Here is a 27287-nt window from a genome sequence, read left to right as displayed (position 1 = left end):
TTGTGTCCCAGTGGTGTTTTTTTGTTTTCCCTTCTTAACTATGTTATCCCAGAGGCGCTGCCACCGTCGCTTGATGGGCTCGGCCTTGGCCAGCGTTGGGTCCATCTTGGAGCCGGCTGGTGTTGGCTCCATCGGACATGGGGGAAGCTTCTGGCAGCTTCTCACAGAAGCCACCCCTGTAGCCCCCTCGCTACCGAAACTTTGCCACGCAAACCCAAGACGCTGTCACAGGTTGCTGCTGTCCCACATCTGGTTTAGAGCAGTCTGGTTTAGGCACACACACGGGACATAACAGATTTCGGCACTGGGGACGCAAGGGAGTGGTGGTTGGGAAGGGAAACCTGCTCGCCGGAAGGACATGACTCCAGATTTGATCTGCACCTCACCGGGAATTAATTTCTTGCTGATGGGTAACATCAAATCCACTGACGGTCTCCCGCCGTTTCCTTGTGAACAGGATCCCAGGGGAGAGGCCAAGGACCGAACGGCCCCAGCTGATGGGGAACTACGCGTGCAGAGGGACGAGCCAAGCGTTCGTGCCCTGCCAGCGCGGGGGTCTGCATCACCTGGGATGCAGCGGGAGGGTGGCAGGGCCGGGGCACAGTGTCCTCTCCTTCCACGTCGCAGCCAGGCAAAGCCAAGATCTGGTACCTCGCTCGAGAGACTGTTACCTCCGGTTTACCTCGCTTTACCTTCCTTCCATTTCCTTATCAGGCTGAGCACCTCGAGTAAGAGAAGTAGATGCTGTGCCACCAGTGCCATCGCTTTGGCTTTCTTCTTTGCCCTGGGCTGTCTGGTTATGGCTAATTGCTCTGCTTCTTACCATTATCGTTCCATTTATTCTTTATCATTTGTTCCCCGAAAGTCCCCAACAGGCCTCTGAGGCAGGCATAGTGAAACAAATAGCAAAGAGACAGCCTCAAGCAGTACCGCGTATTCATATTGTGCAGGGACGATTTTAGAGAGCTCTTTGCCTTCCCAGCCCAGCCATCGCTCTGGGGAGAGCAGCCGTTTGATATCCTCTAAGTGCTCGGGGAGGCGGCGTAAAAAAGAGGAGTACGTGGCCAGCATCACCGCGGCAGAGCCTTCAGGCGAGGGTCTTCATCGCTGTCAGAAGAAATGCACGCGTCGTTTTGGTGTGAAAGCTCATCGAGCGGGTGGGCAAGCGCTGCCCAGGCACCGTGTAACGCAGCCACTGCCCACAGGCTGGTTTAAACCCTGCCACCGCGCCAGACGGCTCCGGTGCCCAGGTTGGGATGGAGAGTGGGGAGACCCCCGGCACCCACCGCGCCGCAGCACCTCCCGGCACTTTGCTCTGTCCTGGAAAGCTTTTCTGGCACCCGCAGCATCAGTGGGTTCGACGGGGTGGCTGCATCAGAGCCGGGGTCTCAGCTGACACCTGCTGCCGCTCTGCAACTCCGCAGCATCCGGGGACGGACTCGGGCAGAGCTGCTTTGGCTTTGAAATTTCAAAGCCAGGAATGTCAGTGTTGCCTTCCCAATTTCTCTGCTTGGCGTAAATTTCCACCAAACCCCCACTCGGGGACCTTTTTTGGTTTTGTTCCTTTTGTCACCGTTTTATTTTGTGATTCATTATTTTTAAAACTCCTTAATACATATTTAAAGCTCTGCCTTTCTTCTTGTCCTCCGTTTTCAAAGTGGTGCTGAAATGTGCGTTTTTACAGCAGCCCCCGCTTTTGTGAGGCCCTAATAAATCCACGACTGAAAGCAGGCTGGCACCGCTGCATGGGTTTATAAAGCAATGGCACCGGCCGAGAGCTGGGTAAAGACGCTGTGGGTTTAGGGAATAACTCCACTGAAGCCGGCGACGTTAACACCGGGACACATTTTACCAGCGCCTGGTAAGGCTTCGCATTTACTCACCCCTCAAAACCCCCAAAGGAGAGCAACCGTGGTGCAGTCTCCAGCAGTGGCCATGAGGGAAAATAGCACAGGTCCGACTCTTAAACGTGCTCTGCTACTATCATGCAAATATATCTGGTTCAGCAGCTCAGAAGCAGACTTCAAAGGACAGAGAAGTCATTAGAATCACAGTTCAAAGAAAAAAGTGAGCAGCTGGTTTAGGCCATCTGGTAGGGGACATAAAATGGTCTCTTTCTTCCCCAGTCAGTCTGTGAAATTTTCATTAATTGTAGGAACATCTTCCAACATTAGCTAACATAATACTGTTAAAAATGTAAGTCTTAATAAATCATCAAAACTCCTGTCTTAGGGAAACAAGGTAGCTACAGTCTGGTGGGTTCTTTCCTCCCCTGTAATACAGCATGCCATAATTGCAATTTTAGGTTGGTGTTTTCAAAGCAAATTAATGGGAATTGGATTCCTCAGCTCCTTTGAAGGTCCCAGGGAAGAATGCGGACAGGATGGTTCCCCAGGCTGCAGAGGAATCTCCTTCTCTATTGATTTCAGGAGCCACATTTGGCTTAAAAACACGCGCCGAAAGCGTCCTCCCGGGGCTGCGTCGCTTGGCCCTGTTTCTCCTGGGCTGGGTCCCACCGGCCCTGATGATGCTGCTGGGATGCGGCTCAGCCCCAGGACAGCCGAGCACCGCGCCGTGGCCCTGGCCAGACCGCTCGCAGTGGGATCCACGCTCCTCCGGCTGCCAGGGAGCAGGGCTGAGGCCAGGCGAACGCTGACAACATTTTGCCAACCCCGTTTGGTTACAGCTTAAACGAAAAGCACCTCCCTGCAGCCCCCCAGCCAAGAGAAATTCCAGTGGTGGTGGTGTGGGCACAGGTCAGCAGAAACCCCCCGGTTTAGCTGCTCCGATCTCAAGGTCCCCAAGAGCTCCTGGAAATTGATATTCCTGTTGAATAGATGGGTGTCTTCCTTGAAATTCAGGCAGGTGGTTTGATAACGCAGGGATGGTGGCAGCTGCCATGGGGAAGCCAAACTAAACAGGAGCCACGACAGAGAGCTGAAGGGCACGGCAGATGCCTGCTGATTTTCACAAAGTGATGACCTGGGAGCTGCTGCCGGTTCTCCCTGCCTCCTCCTCGCCTCTCAGATTTGTCAGCTGTGTCTCTTCCTCTCAAAGGCAAAATGGAGAGAGTTCATCTTAATCTTACTGCCCGGGGAGAAAAACTCGCCCAAAATCCAGCTGGGAATTTTGGGGGCTTTCCCAGGCTTTCCTGGACACCACCGTTTGCATCAGTCCTGCCTTTGGTCCTCTTTCCTGGGACTGTCCAAATGTACTGACTTTTCACTTCCTATCAGCAGCATTTCAAAGCAGATCAAACATCTGAACCTCAAAAAATCTCCGACCCTCCGACATGTTCATGCACCCAGGGGAACCCACGTGGCTGCACCGGTTGCCTGCGTTTTGGAGCACTGCAGTGCCTTACACACCAGTGTCACGAGCTGTGCCGTCCTCCCGAGCCACCCTGGTTTTCAGGCAACTTGCTCAGGTTAGAGAGCAGGAGAGCGGCCGGGCTGAGGACAGCAGGAGCAGAAAAACTACTTGCCCCAGAGCAGGGATCTGTGAAGGAGCAGGGGCTGTCCCCGGGAGCCCCCCGCCACAGAGGGGTGCCTGCAGACGCTACACATTTCCCATTCCCCAAAGGCATGTGCAAATTCAGCTCCGATACTTAGCATTATCTCCGCTGGTGCCAAAGGTGTCTCCCACTGGCTTCCCGGCTGTTTTCCCAAGCTGCGGGCCAGCTGACAGGACAAACAGCCCTGGCTCCGGGCTTGTTTGTCACTGAAGGACAGACACAAATAGTTGAAATACTTTCCTAATCTCATTTTCTCATGCAAACTGCTGGGTTGTCAGGGATATTACTCCAAGGCAGCGGCAGCAATGGGACACAGGGATGGGACAGGGCGTGCAGGATGGCACGGGAAGGACCTGGCCAGGGAGCATTGAGGAGCCCCCCGAACATCCCATGCGGCCCCACCACGGGAAGGGTGCCCATGCCCCAGCCTGGACCCCCCGCCTGGCTCCCTGAGCTCCGCTTGCTCCGGCCCAGCCTGCTCCTTGCCCTGGGAGCAGGTGCCCTGGTGATTTGGTTAATTAGGATAAATCCTCCCCTGCAATGAGAACCATCAAACCTCCTTTCACATGGAAACACCTGTGGGCTGGGGTCACCAGCCCTCCTGGAAACGGGGCTCTGGCTTCCCAAGCTGTTTGGGTCGGGGTCACCAGCCCTCCTGGAAACGGGGCTCTGGCTTCCCAAGCTGTTCCTGCGTGGAAGGACTGCTGGCTTTATTTAACGTGGCTTAAATTGACTGTGTGCTGGGACTGCAGCTGGGTCTGGCGTGGAGATTTTGGAAATGCTGCTACTGCCTCCCCCTCGCGCTCCTCTCCCCGAGCTTTATCTTCCCAGAGCTGGCAGAGGCTGGGATGTTTCCATGTCTCCCTTTCCCCGGGAGATGGTGGAACCCCGGGGACACCGGCAAAGCCTGGCTGGTGGCAGTGGAGCCTGCAAACGCCTCCCCCTCTATACAAAATAGCGCAGACTTGCTTTTTTTTTTAGTTTTACACCTAAATTGCACGTTTTCAGAAGAGGTGCCAGAAATTAACAGAGAAAAACTACTCGCCCAGACCCGAGAGGGGTGCAGGAGCAGGGGCTGCCGTCGTTACCGGGGGGTTGGATCCCCAAAAAGCTCCGCAGCCCACGGGAGGCTGCTGCCGGCGGAGCGGGGAGCGCAGGACCCGGAACTGCAGCAACCTGCTGGGAGTTGGAGAGAGCGCTCTGCTAGCTGCCGAACCGCCAGCAACCTGCCAGGGATGCACACCAAACATGAGCTAATCTCAACAAAAATAGGAGTGAAATCATAATTCATATGCATAATTCATGAGCATAATTTTATCTTTGCTGTAGATTCTCCAGGGACGTATTCTAGAAAATGCTTTCTTCCCCCTCCCCTCAACGCTCGCGTCCTTCCAAAAAGTGCTGTAGATGCAAATCATTGGAGGCAGTGAGAGGTAGTAGCTTTGCCGGGTTACTAAATAAATGCTAAGTACGTCTGAGTTTCTAGCCTACGACTTGGCAAGTTGTGCAGATTGAAGCTGTTGTATAGACATGCAGGCTTGTAATAATCACAGGATTTTAATTGCTTTCATTGTGAACCCTGGCTACTGATCGTATCTGCACGGAAAACTGTAACAGTTTGCGCTTGCGAATGCTAAAAATGTTAAACAATAATGGCAATTAAGAGATAATTATAGTTATTCCGAAGCAAGGATTGGAGTTAAGACTCTGAGAAGACATCCCAAACGACCGGGAAGCGGTGCCCTGTTTACTGCACAGACTTCAAGCTGCTTTTTCTATGATGTGAGATCCGCTAGATTTAATTGCTTAATGATTTTCTATAAAATATTTAAGTAACACGGTCTCTTTAGCCAGCCCGGGCTCTGCCTGAACCGCACGTGTCAGTCTTGCTGGAGGACAGTGACAAAGCCCTGGCCTGGCACCCGGCGCTTGCTGAGTCACCCAGCGGGTTTCTTCTCTTGTGCTAATTACGACGCAGAAAAGGTCCAGCGAGCCCCTGCCAGCATCCATGGGTGGGGACCCTGCTGGAAGGGGCAACGTGGGTGCCGTTCCTCCGTCCCCCTGCAAGCCGCAGTTGCAGAGGGAGCCTTTGCAACGTGGGTCCAGATTTACCCCATCCAAGCTGACCCACGGGGCCGCGGAGGAGCAGACGCTTTTGGCCAGGTCATTTTGGTCCCTTAGAGAAAACAGGACTTTTAAAAATGCATTTAGGAAGAGGTTTTGTCCTTGTCGAAGCGTTCTGGGCTTTCCTCAAAAACAAAAAAGGCTTTTTTTTTTTTTTTTTTTTTTCCAGAGCCATGTTCTGGGCTGGGCGCCAGCCGCCTGCGCGCAGGCTGCAGCGGAGGCACGTCCTGGCTCGGTGTCAGCCCTCCGTCCTTTCCTGCCGGAGCGGTCCCGGCAGCCTGGCAGGCAGCAGGCGAGCGGCGCGGCCAGCCAGGAAACCGCGCGAGATGGGCGCGAGCTTAAACCCCCAAACCTGTGATCAAACATTTTGTGGAAAGATATCTGTGTGAGGATGGATTTCCATTCCTTCGACTCAGCTTAAGCAGCACGGGGCTAAAGCTCGGGTCACACCGTGCATACCGGCAGGCGCTCGACCCGCCCGGTAAACCCCGGCGAAATCCTTTCGTCGTGCCCCGGCAGCGCCTAACGCTGCTCACCCCAGGCTGCTCGCCCTGCTTGGGGCAAGACATGGGAAAACCCTTTCCCGACGGCCCTGGTGCATTGTGGCACCCGCGACGGGGCTGCTAAGGGCGACGTGCCGGCGGGAGCACGCATCCAGCTCTGCAGATTCCAGCCCCGTTCCCTGTGTGGGACTCGGCGGCCTGGGCTGCGGGAACAAAGGGCAGCTTTCACCGCGCTAACCCCGCGCAGGGACCGCCGCGGCAAATTCCTCGGATGCTTTTATGGGCTGCAACCAATGCACAGGCAGAGCAGGGCTCCCAGCAATCTCCTCCCCCTGAAAGCACTTCATTCACACCCAGGCTGGAAGGAGGTGAAGGAAAAGGCCACGCACGTGTTTAAAGGCAGCAGGGCCCTCCCGCATGGGGGGCTTGGATCTCTCCCCAAAACCCTCCCCGCCCGGCAGGCCAGGGGCGAGGGCGTGCAGCCCGGCCGGGGTCTGGGCGAGTGGCTGAGCTGCGGTCAGGCTGCTCTGCAACGGCCGTAAATCAACGGAGATGCGTAAGCAAGGGAGGGAACAAAGGACATGGAGAGATGCCACGGCATCTGGCAGGGGAGGGCTGCGGCGGCCGCGCCGGAGGATGGCGTCTGAGGAGAGCCTCCGACCAAGCCTGCGAGGGTCCTGGCCCCGCGTCCTGCAAGGGATGAGAGCCTCCCCCTGCATCCCAGCCCTCGAGAGAGGCCCCGTGAGCAAGCGCAGCCGCGCCGGGCAGCAAGGGGCACGCGGGGACGGGGCAGAGCGTGACACCCTGCCTCGCCCACGGCCCCGGCAGCGCTCCCGGGGTGCCTCTGCGGCACGCTGCGCTGGCCCACCATTGATTTTTCCACACGGCCATTCGCTCTGAATCCCCAGCGCTAGGACAGAAAGACGTGGACAGCGAGGTCGCTACAGCAGCCGGCTTCCACGGGCAGGAGGAAACAAGCTACACCGGGGCTGGATAAAAACATTCCTCGAGCTTAACCCAGGGCCAAACCCTGCTGAGCAGCGGAGCAGAGCCTGGGGTTGCCCTCCTGGGGTTGCCCCTGCTCAGGCAAGGGAAGGGACGGGGAGCGGAGCGGGCTTCAGCAGGGCAGCTCCCTTCTTGCCCCCCTGCGCCGGGTGCCGAGACCAGCGGTGCTCGGTGCAGGAGACGCATGGCGCCTGCCGTCGCTAACAGAAGGGCTGGTGAAGGCGCTGACCCGATGATAAGCAGTTATTTGTCTCGTTGGTAATGAGTTATTACTCAGCCTCAGCTAGACACTGCCTTAAGGGGGGAAACATCTGATCATCTTTTAATAAACACAGTTGGCTCCTGCGAGGCTCCTGCAGCTCCCGTTTCTATAAAGCGCTCCGAGATGCATGGCTTATGCACAGACAGTGCTGCTATGAGTCACAGTCTGGGAAAGGGTGTCAGAATCCTTTTTCAATAAATAGAACAAAGCAGGGAAACCTCGGGTGGGCAGGGATGGCACAGCCTTGCTTCCTTCACCGCGTGGCACCGGCCTCCTAAGGACTTACCCGCTGGAGGCTGAAAGCGAGATAGAAATGATTTCCGCGTTTTCTCTCTTCATCTCAAATCTCCCGCAAAAGCACTGTGAGGAGGAACACGTCCGTTGGGAACCGGGTTCACCAGCGACAGGCTCTGCTTCCACGCACGTGGGGACGACTGACGCTGCAACGGCAGTGCCACGGGCTGGCTGTGCTGGGCGGGAGGGAAGCGGGGCACGGACCTGGGTGTTCCCACGGGAGCAGGGCGCAACGCCTGGTCCCTGCACAGGATAGAATAGAATCATCGAATCGTTTGGGTTGGAAAAGACCTTTAAGATCATCCAGTCCAACCATTAACCTACACTACCAAGTCCACCGTTAAACCAGTTAAGGGTAGCATAGTAATTTCATGTTTCCTGGCTTGGTGGCTGGATTATTTATAATGAAAGTAAAAACTAGGAATCATTAAGATTGGAAAGGCCCTCTAAGATCATCAGTCCAACCATCACCCCAACACCCCCATGCCCACTAAACCATGTCCCAGAGTGCCACGTCTGCCTGTTTTCTGAACGCTTCCAGGGATGGCGACTCCACCACCTCCCTGGGCAGCCTGTTCCAATGCTTGACCACCCTTTCCCTGAAGAAATTTTTCCCAATATCCAATCTAAACCTCCCCTGGCGCAGCTTGAGCCCATTTCCTCTCGTCCTATTGCTAGCTACTTGGGAGAAGATGCCCAGGGTAGGGAGGACGTTGCCATCACTTTGTCCCTTCCCGGAGTCCCCAGGTTGGTCACAGAGAAGGGGGAAGAACGTTGTGCCAGGCAGGCAGGGAGCAAGGCTAGCTCTCCCTGCTAACGGAGTCGCACACCTTCTCCCGCAGCTTTACACCACGCTCCCTCCGCAGAAGAATGAATCCTAGATAATGTCTAGTAGTTACACTCCCGGAGCACAGCTACCAACACCAGCCCGTCTGCTCTTCAGTGCCGCAAAGCTTTGCTGTTGTAAGGCCACATCTGGAAGAAATACTCAACATGAGGAATTGAGTAACTTGGTTTGTACAAGAGAAAATGATGTGACGCTCTCCCCAGCTGCGAACCGCGCCGTTGCCCGCAGCGAACGCACACGCACATCTGCAGATGCTGTCCTGCCCCCAGACCTCCACCCACAGGCAGCAGCACCTCGGACTCCCTTGCAATCAGACCCTTTTTGAATACTTGTGAGGCTGGGCAGTAACGTATATTGAGTTTACATTTAAAAAGCATTTTTGCCCAAACACATCTGGAAGCAGTTTTTTCCTCCAGATGTTTCCCCCCAGATACATACCTTCCACTCAGTGCCCCAGATCCAGATGTTTCCAAATAGCTTCATGCCCCCGTGGAAACTGAGCAGCCATCCTAGGGACACTGTTGGCCCCTCCAGCACGGAAGCAGTTAACGCTCCGAGGCATCGTGCAGGACACCTGCATCTGCTGGAAACTGGAGACAAATCGGAGGCCAGCAATGGAAAAAGGCAAAGCCAAAAGCTGTGTTGGGACAGCTGCTGGGGAGCGGGAGGGGAAGGCAGCGGGGACAGAAAGCTCTGTGTTAAAACCTCACCCTGCTCTCAGTGGTGTAGAGGAACTTTAGGCAGTTTGTATCTTCCAGAGCCCCAGCGCTACGCAAAAAGACAGTTTAGGGGGAAGGCTGAGGACGCACAGCACCCATGTCCATTGCAGGGGTTACAGGGAGGTGAGCAGCGCTCGGTTTCACTGCCTAATTGCTAAAGGCGTGAGCTTGAGCTTCTTTTCCTTAGCCTGAAGCAGGACTCCTGCTGCAGTGACACATCCAAGGAAGCACCAAACCCACTTTCTCCTTGCATGCGTCAAGCTCCAGGACACGCCGTTCCTCCAGGACACTGCCTTCCTGGCAGGGCCTCCACATCCCGCCGGGGACCAATTCGCACCAGCACCGCAGCCACTGGATACGTGGCTGGAAGGGGTGCTTTCCCAGAGACGGAACTCAGGCTGGAAAAGTTTTTCAGCTCAGGCTGGGATTAGCAGCCTCCTGTGCTGCAGCTGGCATTCAGGAGCCAGTTTCTCTGCTACCAGCTTTGACTGAGCGCCCTGTGCACCACGGGCGCTCCGCTACCCCAGCCCCACAAGGCTGCAAATGTTTTCTTGGAGCCGCAGCGTTAAGCCAGACCCAGCCAGGCGTGCAGAGCCCCAGCACGGCCGGAGCTTAAGCCCTGCAACGGCACTTGCAGCTAAAAGGCTGGCTGGGACTACTGAGGGAGGAGCATCGCTGCCGGCTCCCCCTCAAAGTAGAAACCACCTCTGCTTTTCAGCACTGCCAGGTGCAGGTTATAGCAGATTGCCTGCGCGTAACAGCCGTACTGCTGCTCGCTTGGGAGTTTTGGGTTCAGCTCATTTCGTAGCTGCTTAGCATGAGTCATGTTCGCCTGCAGCTCAGCTTCCCCTTGTTTCTCATGTTGGTGTTACTGTCCCACAGCGTAGCTGTTACACTACTGTAGCTGGTAAGTGCCCACAGCTTTTCCAATATATCAGGGAGGCCACAACCCCAAATTTAGGTTGCATCAGGAGCAAGATAGCAAGCTGAGGGGGGTTAAGGGCAAGCCTACAGCCCCTGCAGCCTGAGAAGCATTGAATACACACCAGCTTCAGGCGACTGGCAGGAGTTTCAGATCCCGCCTTTCTCCCGAGCAGAGGGAGGAAGGCTGAAGGGGAAACCTACTCTCCTGCAAAGCAGGGAGACACCTCTGAGCGTGCACAGGAGCCCAGCTGCTAGACCACCCCCGGTTTGTCTGAAGTCATCGAGGGGTGAGCCCCGGTGCCTTCACATCTTGGCACTTGGCACAAAATCATCCCATGGGGGCTGCAGCGGGGCACACTGCCCTCCACCCCTCCTCCTGGAGTGGTGTTTGAGCCAGGCTGGAGGTCAGCGCCAGCACAGATGGGCCGCATACGCTCTTCAGTCAAGTTCCTCCCTCCACAGACCTGCCTCCTTCGGGTCATCAGCATCTTCCAGGGCAGAGAACTCACTGCTCGCCCTCTCTGCAAGAGTGCAGTTTTTGCTTGGGACAGCTGGCAAAGAAGAAGAAACTAGAGGCTGTTTAAATGTGTCAAGTCACCTTTAATGTTTGAAAAAAATAAATGGTATTTGAGCCATTGCAGTTATGAAGGGAACAGATCTTGCTCCACGAGAGACCGTGAACAGGTTCACATTAGACTCATGCTTGGGGAAAAGAAAAAACAAAAAAAAAACCCAAACCCAAAACCCAAACCCCAAAACATTCTCCTTTCAGATCCAGAGTGGAGTTCTGAACAGACAAGACCACAAGAGTGCCCCAGACAGTCCAAGGCACATTGCCCCAGTGCAGACATTTCCATCAACATGAAGTTATGACAGCTACATTCTTTCTAGTTACAACATTGTTCTATCAATATTACAAAATTAGGCATACTTTGGATTTTGCACAGAGACAAGAAGGACTTTTACTTCAGGAAGTAGTCAACCTGGGTCATCGAGTCATTCCACAGTGAAGAGCTTCCTTCGCTCTGCCCTTTCTCCCCCAGCAGTGACTTATTACCAACACCAAATTCATATCAGACACGCCAGGCTCACCAGCCCAGCGCTCTCATCTATGCATTAGTTGGCAAGCCAATAAATAGACCTGATGACAAGCACCAGATACCTACTTGCCATCACACAGCATTTCTCCGCACCCAGATAAAAAGAACTTCCTGCAGCATAATCCAAGAGTCAGTACATACTAAGACAACATCACTGCTGAACCTATTGGAGACCAAGACATTTGTCTGCCTTTGAAGCAGATGTCACATGAGTTTCCTTCACACAAACATCACATGTAAATTTAACTTCTTGGTACTGTGCTTTAAGAACAAAAGCAGATATCAGAACATGGAGGACAGTCCTCCAGAAATAGCTTATCAGCTACAGAAAATAAAAAAAAGGAGACATTGGCCACTTACAAGTCTTCCACATGACTAGCTTGCTTTAAGGAGAGCATCGAGTTAAGGCAGTGTTGAGACAACTGGCTAAGAACATGCCAAATAGCTGTTGTCAGTAGTCACCAATTTGAGATCCTACTCCATTTCAGGGACAGGCTACGTGGCTTCAGAGCTCAGTATCAAGGTCTAGAGACTTCAGCCACAGGATGCTGCTTTCCACAGCAAGCAGCGACTCGGGGGGATGTTTGTTGAAGTCTTCTAGACCAGGCTGAGTTGCTTACAAGTCTAGGTCAATGTGTCAGCAGAGCCAAAAATACAGTGACGGGCACTGAAAGAGAACACCGAGGGTGCCAGCTGCAAGTCTGTTTATCACAGTCCGAGGTGGAGTTCAACTTGTGTGTGAAAGCCACGTAATCAAGAGCCACCCCGTCAGCTTTCAGGGAAGGTCTAAGTACCTGCACTGAGGTTACTGGGAGAGCCAGCTCTCTACAGTCTGCAGGGTGGGTACAGCAGCTCACACTGGCTTTGCTCCTCGTTACAAGATTAACAGTCTAATAAAACTCAGTAAGGAAGTCAGGGTCTTTTGGCCTGCCCAAAGAAGTTTTCCCAGCCTCAAAGAAGGAGTTACCACTGAGGGAGCTGTTGTGGAATAGTTTTATTTCTTCCCACGTAAAGGCCATTGTTTAAGCATTTACAGGTTTCCTAGTGCAATACAACCAAAAAAAGCAGTAACAAAAAAAATGCCGCCTTCTTCCCAGGCAACTAAACAGAAGTAGATTTTTACTGCAACATATACACATTAAATATAGTATACAGTCCATGCAGCGGCATAGCCATGTTAAAGGGAGTCGTGGCTTCAGCCATCAGTGCATTACAGTCCAAGTTTCACTCGCTCCTGCTTCCTATCCAGACTTGAAGAGAAGAATTGCAACCTGACCCAAGTAAAAATAGATGAAGTGCTTTGTCTCATGTGTTACATAGCTGCCAAAGTTTCTGCCAACAATGCAGTGCCAAGTTGGGTTGTATTTCTTGTCAAATTCCTGAAGAAAGAGAAGAGAGGCATTAAGGCCAAGAAAGCCCACATGAAAATAGTTTTAAGCACCAATTCTTAGCTGATTCTGTCCACACACTGTTGCCTCTCCTCCCACCTGCAGCATCTTTAGATTCCCCACCGCAAGACGCTATTATATTAAGTGAGGTACTGATGCCACAACCAGACCTGTGCGCTGGATTGTTCAAAGGATCCAACACAAGTGAATCATCTCCTGAGACCTGGAGCACCCGTCAGCCCTGGGCAGAACAGAAAGTGGACCTAAGAGCTCTCCTTGGTACAGTGCTATTCAAGCCCTGCGTGTAGGCTAGCTCAGGGGAATATTTCTCCTCTCCCATTCCAAGCCCACTCAGAAAAAAAATATAAAAAAAGATCTTGGCATGTCTGCTCCAACAAGGCATTTGAGCTTAAAGGTCACCTAAAAAAAGGAAGGAGAAGCCTGGCCTCTGCTGTTTGGGTCTCTTCTTCACATAAAGGGGAGAAAATCCGCATTGAAAATAAGCGGGCAAATTCACAGGCCAGACAGCGCATGAAGACCCAAGAGGTCAGAGGCAAGCAAGCTGAATGCTGGCTTAATAGTCAGTCATCTCCTACAGAGCAGGTAGGAGAGGGTTAAAGACCATCTTCCTCCCTCTAATTAATAGACAACTCCCAAGAACACCCCTCCCTCCCCTGAGAGGGCACCAGAAGAACAGACTCAACATTCAAGATTAAAGCAAGTGTTAGTCCTCAGACAGCAGCAAGGCAGTTGGAGCTCTTTGCAGGTAACCTTTGAAGTAAGGAAAAGCTTTCTTGCCAGGGCATGAAGGTGCATCAAATTCCTTCCCTCCTCCCAACACACTCCCAGGAAATAGAGACCAACTTCTTTTTGGATGCCTTCTGCTGCACTCACTTTACAGGCTGCATTGCCCCGAGCGCTTTGAGATAAGTCTTGCCTCCGATCAAAGTGATCCAAGTAGTCAGGAGACACCTTTCAAACCTTTACCTTCAAGCTTAGATTACAAGCAAGGCCCAAAAGCTAGCCCAGGTGCCAGGACCACATTGCCTATGAAGTCACACTTTCCTCCTTTAAAAGCACTTTGCCCAAGCACTTGGAGAAGCAGCTACAGAGGGAACTGACAGCTCCCTAGATGCCATCAAGCACAAGACTGAAGTTAATGGGCTCCTGCAAATAGGGAGACACCTCTTCACAAGCTGGGGCAGCTGCTCACACCATTTTTAAAGCAGCACCTTTCACAACACTGCCAGTCAGCACAAGGCCCCATCCTCCTCCCACACCACTCACCCCGGAGCCAGGAGCATGGCACACAGAACCACACGTGCACAGCTGCCCGCTGAGTAAAATAGTAATCCCACCCCACACTGGTACTGCAAGTCAAGCAGCAGCATCTGTGGAGCAAGTGCTAAGAGAGACTGCAGCCAGCTCTTTCTAGGCTGGCAAATCCAGAGGGACAGCACTCACACTGCCTGCTCAGAGCTTGCCAGAACAACAGAGCAGGCCCTGCTCTGCCACAGCCCTCCCCTGACCTTGGAGAAGTCACTCCATCCCCTTGGGAATAGCAGTAAAGAAGCAAAGAAGAAAGCATCTTCTTCCTCCAGCCACACAAGTATGAAGTCTCAGACAGACATGCAGGCTCATCACAGGCACACGTACTTAAGAACTTCAGGAAGTCTGAGCCAGAGCAGCCCCCTCATCCCGTAGTTACCTTCTTTATATATGCTGCAATGTCCTTTTCTATGTTGTACTTCTCCATTGCCTGTGTAGCACAGTCTACAGCATCCTGCTGCATGTCCTCAGACATGTCCGCATTCTTGATCACAGCCTTTCTGTCAGACATCGTGAACCTAAGGCAGAACATAGATTCCTTTAATCCCTTCCCGAGAAAGGAGAAGCTTCCTGTACATCAGAGGTTGTCCCTTCTACGGCAGGCTGCGACACAAGCCAGTACTACAAACCCCCTGTTATGCCCAGGGTGAGTTTATCAGGGTAGCCCAGAGGAATCCTGGGCTAAGGTGCCCCTCAGAGCCAGAGCACTGGCACTGCCTGGAGGTTAGATCAGAGAGCGCCCAATATCAGCACCTGCATTAAACACATGCAGAAAAAGCTTACTGTGTGGGAGGAGACGGGATCTGCAGAGCCACAGCCCTCCTATACATCAATAGGCTACAGCCAAGTTTGCCTTCCAGGTGCACCAGTGGTTTGGAGCATCATCTGTTCAGAGCCTTGCAAGCGACGGACCCCAGCCTGCCCGTCCCCAGCAGGGAGGCTCAGGAAGCATCTTAGCAGCGCTTTTTCTTCCACCCCATGCCAGGAGTTACACTTACTGCTGCTAGCTCAGCCTGGAAGGAGTGTTGTTCCACATTCAGCCTATCATCATCCCCTCACCTCACCACCGCTTTGCCACTGAAACCCAGACGCCAGCTCTTCCCATGGGACCAAGCCAGTCTGACGAGCCAGAAACAGGTTAACGCCATGCTGCAGCCTAGAAACAGGGGCATGGGGAAGCAAGCCCTGCCACAGAGCTTAGCATGGCTATGGCCTGGCAAAGCAGCCTCCTTTTCCTCCCCCTGCCTGTGAACCACAACACAGATGCTGAAAACCAGCATGCTAGTGCTGCCCGTGACCTTTAAGAAACTAGAAAGTGGTACACTGGAGCTGAGCATTCAGCCCCAGTCACTCTGCCAGTTAGTTCAGGTGCTTTGTACCAGCCATCTACACACAGGTCTGCCACAGCCTTTCCAGGGAGGCATTCAGCATTGGGAATTTTCCACTGCAGTTCACATTATCCCAGAAAAATGGGGATTTGGTAGCCCCGCAGCCTTTCCTCAAGCAAAGGCCACGCGACACATGCCCTGGGGAAGGAGCCCCGTGCAGCCCTGCTGCTGGCTGGCACGCTCCAGCACCCCTCTGGGCACCAGACCCCTTGCTCCCAAGCACACGTGAGGCCCGCTCAGGAGGCACACATTATCTGGGGGACCGGTCGAGCAAAGGTCCACGCTGAGAAGGACCCCAGCTGCTCACCTCAGCAGCAGCTCTTACCAGAGCATGTGAAAACTTTGTGGGAATAAGCTTCTTAATGGCAAGGAGTGCCTCCAATTAAGCCTGCAGAACACCACTAAGTTTCCTAAGTCCTTTCACAGTGCTGTAAGGCTTGAGTGATACTACCAAGCATGTTTTGAAATAGTGAAACTACACATTTTTAGCTCTACCAGGGAGTGAAGAAAATCTGCTGCAGTGATCGCTTCTTGGAACAGTCCCAGAAAACTGAAGGAGTAGCTTTGTTACAGCAATTAAAGGAGCCTGCTATCCAGAGAGAAAGAGAATCCAGTTACATAATTGCAGCCCTATGATTACAATACTTCAATTCTTCACTCTGCCTGCAGTTGAAGACTTTATCGCAACCTTAATTTATACATTTTCAGATACAATGTTTAATAGAGCACTGCTATTAACATACACTCATAACAGCAGGAGGAATGACAGGAACTGAGCTCAAACGCCAACAGAGAGCACACGCCCCTACCACAGCTCTGGAAAAGCCACTTCCAGGCAGCTTGTTCCCCTCCGGGCTGTGGTTTAAGTCAGCGGGTGTTAGCCTGTGGCCCAGAAACCCTGGCAGGACAAGACACAGCTCAGAAGAGCCCAAACAACTGCCTGTAGATTTGGATTCACTATCCAGGAATCTGGCAATCCCTTGGAAAAGTCTTCCGGGGGTCCAGCCCACAGGAAAAGGGAAGTAGCAGAAATTCACTTGTGGGTCATTCTTCCAGAAAAGCCTCTTTAGGGAAAGAGGGCAAGCAAGCTCTCGCACACCTCAGGCCTTCGCACACCTCCGCTGCACGCTGAGTTCAGAGGGCATTTGCCATTGCATAACCAGCCATGCGGTGACCTGCAAAAAGCATCTTCCTTCCTCATTGTTTAGGCAAGGAGCATCTCAGTGCAGGCCCATGCTGCCGAGGGCCAACAGCGCCATAGGAAAAAAAAAACCCGATTATCCTTCAGTAGACCTGCAAATGCTGGCCAGCCTGCCCTCCCCAGCATCGCACTGCTCCAGGGCACAGCATCCTTCACAGGCCAACTGTGATGGGGGCTGCAGCCAGCTGTGCTGCTGGAGGGGGGTCCCCTGCACCCGCCGCAGGGCAGGGAGCAGCTCCAAGTACCACCCCATCCACCCACCCAAACGCCCCAGAGCAGGGCCCCCATCTCTGCTCATTCCCCCGTGGGGTTCCAAAGGCACCCTCCCCGCAAGGCAGCCCAGCAGCACCACATACACATCTTATCCCTAAACCATAAGATCACAGCCGACCCTCAGGGTCTTGCACCCAAGTGTGGCCCTCTCTGAGGAAAACCACAAAGCCCCAGCACCCAGCCCAGGGCAGGATGGGCCTGGGAAGGGGTAATAACACAGCTCCAGCAGGCACCCCTTCCCCATCCCAGGGCAGGATGCGGTCCTGAGGGAGGAAGAAGAGACCACAGCCCAAGCAGCTGCTCCAGGGCAGGATGAGGCCTTGGGAGGGGGGTTAGGCCCAAGCCAGCACCCAAGCCTTCCCTCACCAGGGCAGGATAAGATCTTGGAAGCAGTATGAGGCCCCAGCCCAGCTCCCAACCGCTCCCCCGGCAGAGCAGGATGGGGCTTTGTGAGGGGGGCGATGCTCAAGCCCAGCACCCACTCCTTCCCTCCCCAGGGCCAGATGCGGCTTGGGGATGGGACACAAGCCCCCACACCCACTCCGTCCCTCCCCGGGCTGCACGGGGCCCCGGCCCAGCACCCACCGCTGCCCCCACCACGGCAGGAGAAGGCCCTGGGAAGGGGGTGCGGCACAGCCCCTTCCCCGCCGGGGCAGAAGGGGGCCCGGGGAGACGCTCCCAGGAGCCGGGCGCATGTGCGGGCCGGAGCCCTGCGTGACCTTCACAGGGGGGAGCCCCGGGGGCACCCGAGGCAGCGGTGACCTTGCCCGGAGCGGGGCCGGCGACAGGGCGGGGCGGGCCCCAAGCAACGCCGGGAGCTCCCCACGGGCCGGAGCCGCCCGGCGAAGGCCGCGACTCCCACCCCCCGGGGCGGCCCCGCCGCCGCCTCGCACACGGAGCCACCGGTGCCAGGCTAGGCGCGGAGCTCCCCGCGGTCCCCGGCCCAGGGCGTCGCTCACCTTCACAGTGACAGGGCCACCCCGGGAGGGCGAGGCACGGCACCGAGGAAGAGGTGGGAGGAGGCCCGGACCCGCTCGCCTCAGCCCGCTCCGCTCCCTGCGCCGCGCCGAGCGCTCTGCGACTCGCCGCCGCGCCGCGCTCAAATACCGCCCCGCCCGCTGCGGCGCACGGCCCGGCGCTCCCCCATTGGCTGCGCCGCCCGACACGCCGCTTTCTCATTGGCTCATCCTCGGCGCGGCCCGCCGCCCCGGCTCGTCCGCCCGCGCTGTTCTGCCTACATCCTGTTTCATCCCACAATGCCGCGGGGCGAGCGCGGGGAGGGGCGGCGCGGGGCGGGGCGGTGCCTGGCGGGGGCGGGGGCGGGGGCGGGGGCGGGGGCGGGGGGGGGACCCCGGTGCTGTGAGGGGCCGGGGCCCGATCCCGGGGGGCCGAGCCCCTGGGCGGGTCCCAGCCGCCTCGGGGTCCCAGATCCCCTTGGGGGGGGACCCTGATCCCATGTGTGTGTGGGGTGATCCCCTTGGAGGGGTCTCTGCTGCCTTAGGGGGCCACGATTCATCTGCGGGGCTCCCAGCCACCTCGAGGACCCTGATCCCCTTGGGGGGGGACCCTGATCCCCTGGGGGGGGGACCCTGATCCCCTGTATGGGGGGGGGGGGTGATCCCCTTGGAGGGGTCTCTGCTGCCTTAGGGGGCCATGATCCTCTGCGGGGGTCCCCTCTGCCTTTGGGACCCCATCCCCGGGGGTGACCCTGAACCCCTGCGAGGGACCGTGGGGAGACCTGATCCCCTTGGGGGGGGACACTGATCCCCTGGGGGGGGACCCTGATCCCCTGTGTGTGTGGGGTGATCCCCTTGGAGGGGTCTCTGCTGCCTTAGGGGGCCACGATTCATCTGTGGGGGCTCCCAGCCGCCTCATGGACCCTGATCCCCTTGGGGGGGGGACCCTGATCCCCTGTGTGTGTGGGGTGATCCCCTTGGAGGGGTCTCTGCTGCCTTAGGGGGCCACGATTCATCTGCGGGGGCTCCTAGCCGCCTCAGGGACCCTGATCCCCTTGGGGGGGGGACCCTGATCCCCTGTGTGTGTGGGGTGATCCCCTTGGAGGGGTCTCTGCTGCCTTAGGGGGCCACGATTCATCTGCGGGGGCTCCCAGCCGCCTCAGGGACCCTGATCCCCTTGGGGGGGGGACCCTGATCCCCTGTGTGTGTGGGGTGATCCCCTTGGAGGGGTCTCTGCTGCCTTAGGGGGCCACGATTCATCTGTGGGGGCTCCCAGCCGCCTCAGGGACCCTGATCCCCTTGGGTGGGGGGGACCCTGATCCCCTGGGGGGGACCCTGATCCCCTCTGTGTGGGGGGTGATCCCCTTGGAGGGGTCTCTGCTGCCTTAGGGGGCCACGATTCCTCTGCGGGGGTCCCCTCTGCCTTCAGGACCCCATCCCTGGGGGTGACCCTGAACCCCTGCGAGGGACCGTGGGGAGACCTGATCCCCTTGGGGGTAGCTGCCTTGGGAGGGCCTGATCCCTTGAGGGGGCCTGGCTGCTGCAGTGTCCTCGACCCCCATGGACCCGGCTCTGCCCTCGCACCAGCCGCGACAGGGACGTGCCTCCGGTGACGGACCCCGCAGCCAGGCCGGCACCGTACGGGCACGCTGTGCCCGCTGCCTTCCCCAGGCTCTGCCCCGCCGCCGCTCTGCGCGGGCACTGCCGGGCTCTGGTTTCGGCGTTGGGCGAGCTGTGTTGGTGTGGCAGCTTGGCCGGGCGCCGAAAAGAGGGCAGCGTGCCAGCGGAGAAGGGGGGGCTCCGCAGCATTGGGATTATATTCCCAACCCTGAGAGATCCCAGGGCATCTTTGTGGCAGGGTTTGCTGCCGTGGCGCTGGGCGCCGGGCACAGCGGCCGCCCGGAGCGGCTGCGTTTCGGCAGCGCTGCGTACGGGTGAAACCAGGTCTCACGTGTGGCTGCCCACCAGCGGATTCCTGGCGTCCCCTGAGACTTCTCTGTGTCCGCAGAGCTGCTTGCAGGCCGGGCACCGCCATGTGCAAAGTCTTCTTGGAAAGCCGGCTCAACCTAAGAGTAGAAAACCAGTTCTGTCAGTGGTGATTAGTTGTAGCTTTGCGCCTCGACGGCGTCTTCCACTTGAGATCTTCAACGCGTGATGCTCGTTGATCACCTGAGCCTTGCGATACCCTCCCAAGCTGGCTGGCATCGCTGCAGCTTCTCATATTTACAGCTGAGGAAACTAAGGCAGTAGCAGGAGAGAGTGACCTGTGAAAGGTCCCGGAGGCCGTTAGCGGCCCCGTTAGGAACAGATCCAGGTCTCCTGGAGCTCCATGTAACCTCCTCCTCCTCCTCTGTCCCCAGATGCCCAAGTTTTCAGGCCACTGCAGGCAGGCGCTCGGTTTCCCCCACAGCACTCGGCATCTCTCCTTGCCCTGCAAAGCCAGATTTCCCCCTCCTGAACATGTCAAGAGGGCTTCCCTCATTTCTTGGGGTTTTCCTGCTTTTATACTGGCAGCAAAGCCTGGGGGATGCGCAGCAAAGGTGGGAGCATCTTTCGCTAAACCACCAGCCCCGTGTGCTGCGGGAGCCGCTGCTTTCCCCTGGGGATGTCTCAGTGAGTCCTGCCAGGTCCAGCCCTGCTTTGTGTGGGAAAGCTGATAAAGTGGTTAATGGTTGGACCTGATGATCTCAAAGGTCTTTTCCAACCTAAATGATTCTACGATTCTATGAAAATCCCAACCCCAGGTCCCGTGCTACCGAGCAGCAGCCCCGCACCGCACCAGCGCTCGGGGGTGACGCGCGGCCGTTCGAGCAGCTTGGTTGGACGTTCACCACGAGAACGTGTGATGTTTCACGTAGACGTGAAAGCCAAGATAAGGACAAAAGGGAGAATAAAAACTCTCTGTTCACCCAGAAGTCCAGGGAAAGGCGTGACGCAGCACTGTGATACCCTGGTTTGCATGACTGCTCTCCCTGGAGTAAAGCCGTGGTAAAGCTTTAGTAGCTCGGCAGGTACCAGTGCTGTCGGAGCGGGCTGATCCGGTGCTGCGGTGCCTTGGCAGGGAAGCTGCTAAGCCCTGCCGCCGGCAGCCCTGCAGCGGGGTCCCCGCGGCTGGTGGGGGGCTGGCAGTGGAACCCCGTGCTGCCCGTCGTGCGCAGACCTCAGGGTGGGAAACAGCGAAGGAGACTCACGCTTGTAATGCGTCCGCTGCCCACGCACCCGCCCGTGAGGTCTCACGGGGTCCTGCGCTGGGGCTGGCAGGGTCCTGGCACAAAGGTGTGACACCGGCGCTTTAGGCACTTGGCTTTCCCCCGTGGGGCTCCTGCCCTCCGTAAATGTGCTCTGGGCACACACCTGCGCCCCGGGCTGCCCCCACGGGCCCGTCTGCCGGGCTGGCCGCCAGCCAGCTCCCATTTGGGTTGCTCCATTTCACTCGAGCACAGGTGCCAAGAAGCCCTTTGCAGAAGCCACCCGAAGAAAAAGCCAGCAAAACAAAAAAAAGTCCTCGTCCCCGTGCTGTCCCCCTTCCCACGCCGCAGCGGCCGCACAGCGCTGCCCGGTGTGAAGAGCGGCGAGATGGAGACAGCGCTGCCCGGGCTCAGCTGGCTCTTAACGAGACCAGTTTTAATTGCGTGTGCGGCCTTGAGAACCAGGGAGACCACTCCGGGTGCTGAAATCTATCTAATTTGATTGCTCAAGGAAGACAAGCCTACAGCTGATAACAGCACTCGGGGGACAGGCTGGAGTTCACTCGAAGGCTGCGCTTTTGCCTCACAAGCAGGCAGCCTGGGAATGGGCCGATCCTTTTTGCTAATGAAGTGGCTGTTTCCTGGTGTGACCTTTGCAGCCTCTGAGATGCTGGTCAAAACTCCCAACAGCAAATAAAATATTTACTATTCCCAAATGGGTCCAGACCTGAGCTTCGGTCTTAAGATAGCAGAAGCCAGAGAGCAGCAGAAAAGCAAGCGAGGACTAACGCTGCTGGGCACGGCACTAAGTTTGTAAAACCACCACTGGCGGCATGGGACCTGACCTCCAGCCTCCAGATGGATAATTTGAGGGTGTCAGCATGCCCTCTGAGCTCAAATGCTCAAAGCCTGGGTGCATCGGCTGGGGAACGGCTGCGGGTTGCCTGCGGTCTGCCCAGCACACACGGGAGCTGCGGAAATCCCAGGGCTGCACCAAGAGCTGCTCCGGCCAAGAAGCAAAGTGTCGATAAATAAATATGTGACCAGAGCGGAGGGCTGGGCTGCGGCCGTTAAATTAGAGCCTCAGGCTTCAGCCTTATTAACATCAAGATCCCTCTGCACCGCTCTGGGAAATAGCTGATGGTCTCTTTGCACCCCTGGAGCGGTGTTTTTCTTGCTTTCTTCTGCAGGTTGACTTTTCTTGCTCCTTCTGCAGGAAGGGGGAGCAGGCAGTGCCTGTCCTGCCGGGATGGAGGCGATGCCTTGCACCCACCAACGTGCTCTGGGTCACCGCAGGCCACCCCCAGCCAGCACCCTGCCTTTGTCTGGTTTGGATGCCAGTGCTAATGCAGTAACAGGCTTAGCTACAGCCCTTCATGAGCTTCCATCTCAGTGGCAGCGGGAGTAAATACTTTTACGGTGGCATTTCCAGAGGCTCCATGCGGCTCGAGGGGGCCGGAGGTGCTGATCTCGGGGCTGGGGCAGGGAAAGGCCATGCGTGGGCAGATGACGGGCAGCTGCCGGAGCGGGACCCGCAGCAGGACCTGGCAGGCAGGAGGTCAGAGTTCTGCAGGGTGCCCGGGATGGGTTCCCCGGTGTCGTGGTTCAGCCCCAGCCAGCGGCTCAGCACCATGCAGCCATCGCTCGCTCCCCCTACCCCGATGGGATGGGGAAGAGAATCGGAGGAGTGAGAGTGAGAAACACTCCTGGGGTGAGATAAGAACAGCTTAATAATTGAAATAAAATAAAATAGTAATGATAATAGTAACAATATAATAATGATAATAATAATAACAATATACAGAGCAAGTGATGCACAATGCAATTGCTCACCACCCACTGACCGATACCCAGCCCGTCCCCGAGCAGCGATCGCTGCTCCCCGGCCAACCCCCCCAGTTTCTATACTGCCCATGACGCCGGATGGTATGGAACAGCCCTTGGGGCAGTTGGGATCAACTCTTCTGGCTGTGCCCCTCCCAGCTTCTTGTGCCCCTGGCAGAGCAGGGGAAGCTGAAAAGTCCTTGCCTGGCATAAGCAGCACTGAGCAACAACTAAACCATCAGCGTGTTATCAACATTCTTCTCCTACTAAATCCAAAACACAGCACTGTGCATGCTACTAGGAAGAAAATTAACTCTATCCCAGCCGAAACCAGGACACCTGGGATGCGGGAGCCCACAGGGAGCCCCAGGAGCGGGAATGGGGCAGACCCACGTCCCCGTAGGCTGCAGCATGGTCTAGGCTTGCCCGGCCGGAGCAGGCAGGCTCCCCGGGGCCGCGGTGCAGAGCGGGTCATCCTGGCGAGGCTCCTGGGAGTGCGTGGCTGCGAGGGAAACCGGCTGCGCTCAGGTTCACTGCGCGGCGCTTGGCTGGGCTATTTATAGCTCTGCCGAGTCTCTGTTGAGGCAACAGATCTGAGTCTCGTGGATCCTTTTTTATGAGCATCCTGGACCAGGAGGTGCAGAGCCTTGGCTCTCCCCTTGCCGGGACAGAACGGAGCCGTGGTTTGCATAAGGGCAGCAGCGCCGCAGGGCACAGAGCCCAGCTACGGCCCCGGTGCAGGCAGGGGAACCAGCCCGGCTGTGCTGGAGGAGGCAGCTCCCTCCCTCCCCGGTACTGAGCTGCAGAGGAAACCCTCTGCTTTTCTCCCCCAAGGAGCTCTGGCACCCGGCAAACACCAAACCAGTCCCACAGCGCTGCTGCCTCGGGTGAGCCAGGCCCGTGGGTTGGGATACCACCACCCTCGGCAGAGCCAGGCTGCCCAGCTTGTATTGCTACACCATCCCTTACTAACGAAGGAGTTTCGTTAGTGGGGAGGGATCTGAGCTGCTGCAAGTCAGATCTCCGTTCCTGCTGCCATGAGTTTCTGCTTAATCCTCGTGTGCGATAGAGTGACAACCACGAAGTCTGGGTTTACTGTGCTACTAATCCTGAGCTGACGCCGGGGCGGGTGCCGGGGGCTCGGCAGGTTTTAAGGCTAGAGGCAGCTGCTGAGCGATGCTCATCCTGTCTGCCCCGCACAACGGGAGCCCCGGGCGTTCCCACGAGGACTCCCATGCTTCAAACCTCCCAGTATCTTCCCGGTGCAAGCGGGTGCAGAAGCAGCGCTCGCCTCCCTCCTGCCCTCCCTGTCCCGGGGAAGCCCGCGGGTGCCTTCAGCCCAGGGCAGGAGGGAGCTGCCCCGGAGACCAGGCTGCGAAGGGGCGAGGAATAAAACCGTGGCCCTGAACCCAAACGGTGACAGTCAGCAGTCCACAGAGCTGGCTCCAGTGTGGCTGGCTGCTCCTGTAATCCCAGTGTAACCCCATCCCAGTTATGTCCTGCCTCCTTCCCCGAAATGGTCAGCAGCAAGGGAACATGGAGGAGCCCCTTCCTGCCCGGCACAGCCCTGGCCGTGGCCGCCGCCGGGCGCTGCAGGCTCGGCACTGCTCCTTGGACGCGAAGGAACACGGCCTTGAGGGAAGAAAGTGCTTCAAATGCCACGGAGGGAGACGCGTTCCTGAATCGTGACAAAAAGCATTTATTTATAAATTCCTCCGAGTGCACTATATAAGGCACTTCACAGGGATTAACAGGAAAAGGGCCTGGCGGAGAGGAGCAGTTTGCCATCTAAGGCTGTGCTCCTCCTGCCCTGCAGCCGCACGCGTCCCCGCCAGATGCATTTCCCATCCCAGGCGATTTTAAGTCAAAAACCGCAGACTTTGTGCACATCTGCCCTTACAAACGCAGAGGTCTGGGAAACCGAAAGCGGGGCTGCCGGTGCGGCTGCAGCATCGCACCAGCTCTGCTTCCGTGCCGCACCTCCGCGGAAACATCCTCCACAGGAGATTTCTCTTCTTATTTCACCGAAACCCACTTTGCTACAACTTAGCCCATTACTTCTGCTCTGCCCTGCTGTGGATGTGGCACACGTATTTTGCAGCATGCGTCCGCAGCAAACTACAGAAACGTCGCCTTCGTCTCCTCTCCCTGCAGGAATTCCTTCCCTCTCTCCTCCTCTGCCACGTCTCCTGCACCTCTTCTCACCTCCTTGCTCTTCTCCAGACTCTGCCATCAGTTGCTCTCTTTTGCCAGTAATAATAAATAAAACCAACAGCAGCAGTAAAGCACCTTCTTTTATTAATTCTCCTCCTCGCTCTCCCCATGTCCCGGGGGGTGCGGGCATGGCAGTGACACCCGGCACCCCCGGAGCAGGGCGGCTGCTCCACCTCGAGTGGGATTTGGCCACTTCATCGTATCAACACAGCCCCCTCCGCCAGGCCCTGCCTGCTGCGGCCGGAGCGCGAAGATCACAGCCGGGGCGGCTGCGGGTGCTCTTCCTTGTCTGGCGGCGTCGCAATCACCGATAATCATCCTCCTGTGGCTGGTTGTCGGGGCTCAGCCCCAGGCAGCGGCTCAGCACCACGCAGCCACTCGCTCCCTGCCCCGGTGGGATGGGGGAGAGAATTGGAGGAGTGAGAGTGAGAAACACTCCTGGGGTGAGATAAGAACAGCTTAATAATTGAAATAAGGTAAAATAGTAATGATAATAGTAACAGTATAATAATGATAATAATAATAATGATACACGAAGCAAGTGATGCCCAATGCAATTGCTCACCACCCGCCGACCGATGCCCAGCCCGTCCCCAAGCAGCGATCGCTGCTCCCCAGCCAACCCCCCCAGTTTCCATACTGCCCATGACACCGTATGGTATGGAATAGCCCTTGGGGCAGTTGGGATCAACTCTTCTGGCTGTGCCCCCTCCCAGCGTCTTGTGCCCCTGGCAGAGCATGGGAAGCTGAAAAGTCCTTGACTGGCATAAGCAGTACTGAGCAACAACTCAAACATCAGCGTGTTATCAACATTCTTCTCCTACTAAATCCAAAACACAGCACTGTGTGTGCTACTAGGAAGAAAATTAACTCTATCCCAGCCAAAACCAGGACACCGATGCACTGAGCGAGGAGCCGGCAGCTCCTGATCTCCTTGCAGAGACGCGCTGCAAAGCAACTGCACAGAAACGAGATGCGGGCGTGAGAGGGGGGCACTGCCGGCAGCTCAGCCCCACGTTCCGCTTTTGCCAGGGAGTCTGACCCCTTGCAAAACGCCTTGTTCTCCCCCGGCAAGCGAGAGCCTGTCCATGAAGCACCCACGGGGTGGCACGCACTGCTCGGGGGGACACAGCCAGGCACCCCAATGACCTGCCACCCCAATGACCTGCCACCCCAATGACCTGCCACCCCAGCACCCACATCGGCCCCGGGGCAGGATCCGGCCAGCGGCACCTCCCGCGTGCTCACACCTCAATACCAAAGCCTGGCGCTTGCCTTGGGCGAGGGGGAGCCGGATCCGGCCCTTGCTCATTGCTGCAGTCTCCAGCCACCAGTTTTCCGGCTGCTGGAGCCGGGTCCCTCACCGGCCGCAGTCCCCCCGAGGCTGCCCGATGAGTTATTTTTTACCAGGAGTCAATTGTTTTGGCAAGTGTTTTGCAAACCGCATTACGGAGGGTTTGCTATCAGTCCTGAGCTGCTTTGATCAATCTTGTTTGCGAAGCAGTTTTCCGTGCCCTGCTTAATGTGCGTTATTATCTCCCTGAATCCCTGCTATAGAACCTGAATAAATCCCGTGGAAAAAGAAAATGCCCTGTAAAAGGAAATGCTCTATAAAACTCCAGCGGGGAGCTGCCACCACTGATGCCAAGGGTTTGATCACTGTAAGCAATCCATTAACATCAATATCAGACCCCAAGTCCCCCAGTTTATTGTCCACAAATTTGGGATGATAAAGCGTTTTCACTATCTGCCATCCTCTTCACTGCACAGGTCCAGTCTGGGTGCATTTCTGTCTCCCAGGGGTTACTCTCACATCCCCCGGGGACTGGGAACCAGGTTCTCCTTGTGCCGGGAGCTCCGAGCACCTCGTCCCCACACCTCATCTGCAAAGGTTTTCAGTCCAGAGTGAGACCGGAGCACAGGAATTCCAGACCTGGGACCGTCCCCCAGGTTCCCCAGCCGGGAAAGGGCTCACCGCCTGCTACTGCTGCCGGGAGCAGCGGGGTAGCAGGCGCAGGGGGTCGAGGTGTTCCTGCCCAGGGAGAAATGCTCCTTCATCAGAAGAACCACCCAGGACCTGGTCAAACACTTCCCATCCGTGTCATGCACCAGGGCTCTGAAACCCCCAAACATGGCCTCCGGCCATGCAACGTCCTGCCTGCCTGTTCCCAAAACCAGCACGGCCCTTTCATGGCTCCAGCGTGCACAGAGCTATCGCTCCTCGGCCCCCCGGG

General features: G+C 56.5%; 1 protein-coding gene across 2 annotated transcripts; it reads right to left on the bottom strand.

The window, feature by feature from the left end:
* Nucleotides 1–11873: 11873 nt before the first annotated feature.
* Nucleotides 11874–17901, bottom strand: DYNLL2 (dynein light chain LC8-type 2). Of its 2 annotated transcripts, XM_075719862.1 has the most exons (3): nucleotides 17831–17901; nucleotides 14389–14527; nucleotides 11874–12671 (listed from the first exon to the last, which is right to left on the bottom strand). In XM_075719862.1, exons 2-3 carry the CDS (start codon nucleotides 14518–14520, stop codon nucleotides 12534–12536), a joined length of 270 nt encoding a protein of 89 aa, XP_075575977.1. In that variant the 5' UTR covers nucleotides 14521–14527; nucleotides 17831–17901; the 3' UTR covers nucleotides 11874–12533. The 2 variants fall into 2 exon arrangements, with proteins under 2 accessions (XP_075575977.1, XP_009485398.1); XM_009487123.2 differs by lacking the exon at nucleotides 17831–17901 and having other exon boundaries at nucleotides 14389–14541.
* Between the last annotated feature and the right edge of the window lie 9386 nt (nucleotides 17902–27287).

This window comes from Pelecanus crispus, chromosome 12, assembly GCF_030463565.1.
Source record: "Pelecanus crispus isolate bPelCri1 chromosome 12, bPelCri1.pri, whole genome shotgun sequence".
Classification (NCBI taxonomy): domain Eukaryota; kingdom Metazoa; phylum Chordata; class Aves; order Pelecaniformes; family Pelecanidae; genus Pelecanus; species Pelecanus crispus.
The sequence above is the reverse complement of the archived record's forward strand: the minus strand, read 5'-3'. Positions and strand labels throughout refer to the sequence as shown.

Coding starts and splice junctions, on each gene's coding strand:
- DYNLL2 (XM_009487123.2), bottom strand. CDS start 14,541: ATGTTCTGCCTTAGGTTCACGATGTCTGACAGAAAGGCTGTGATCAAG. Junction 12,672..14,388: donor TTGCAGCATATATAAAGAAG/GTAACTACGGGA, acceptor CTCTTTCTTCAG/GAATTTGACAAGAAATACAA.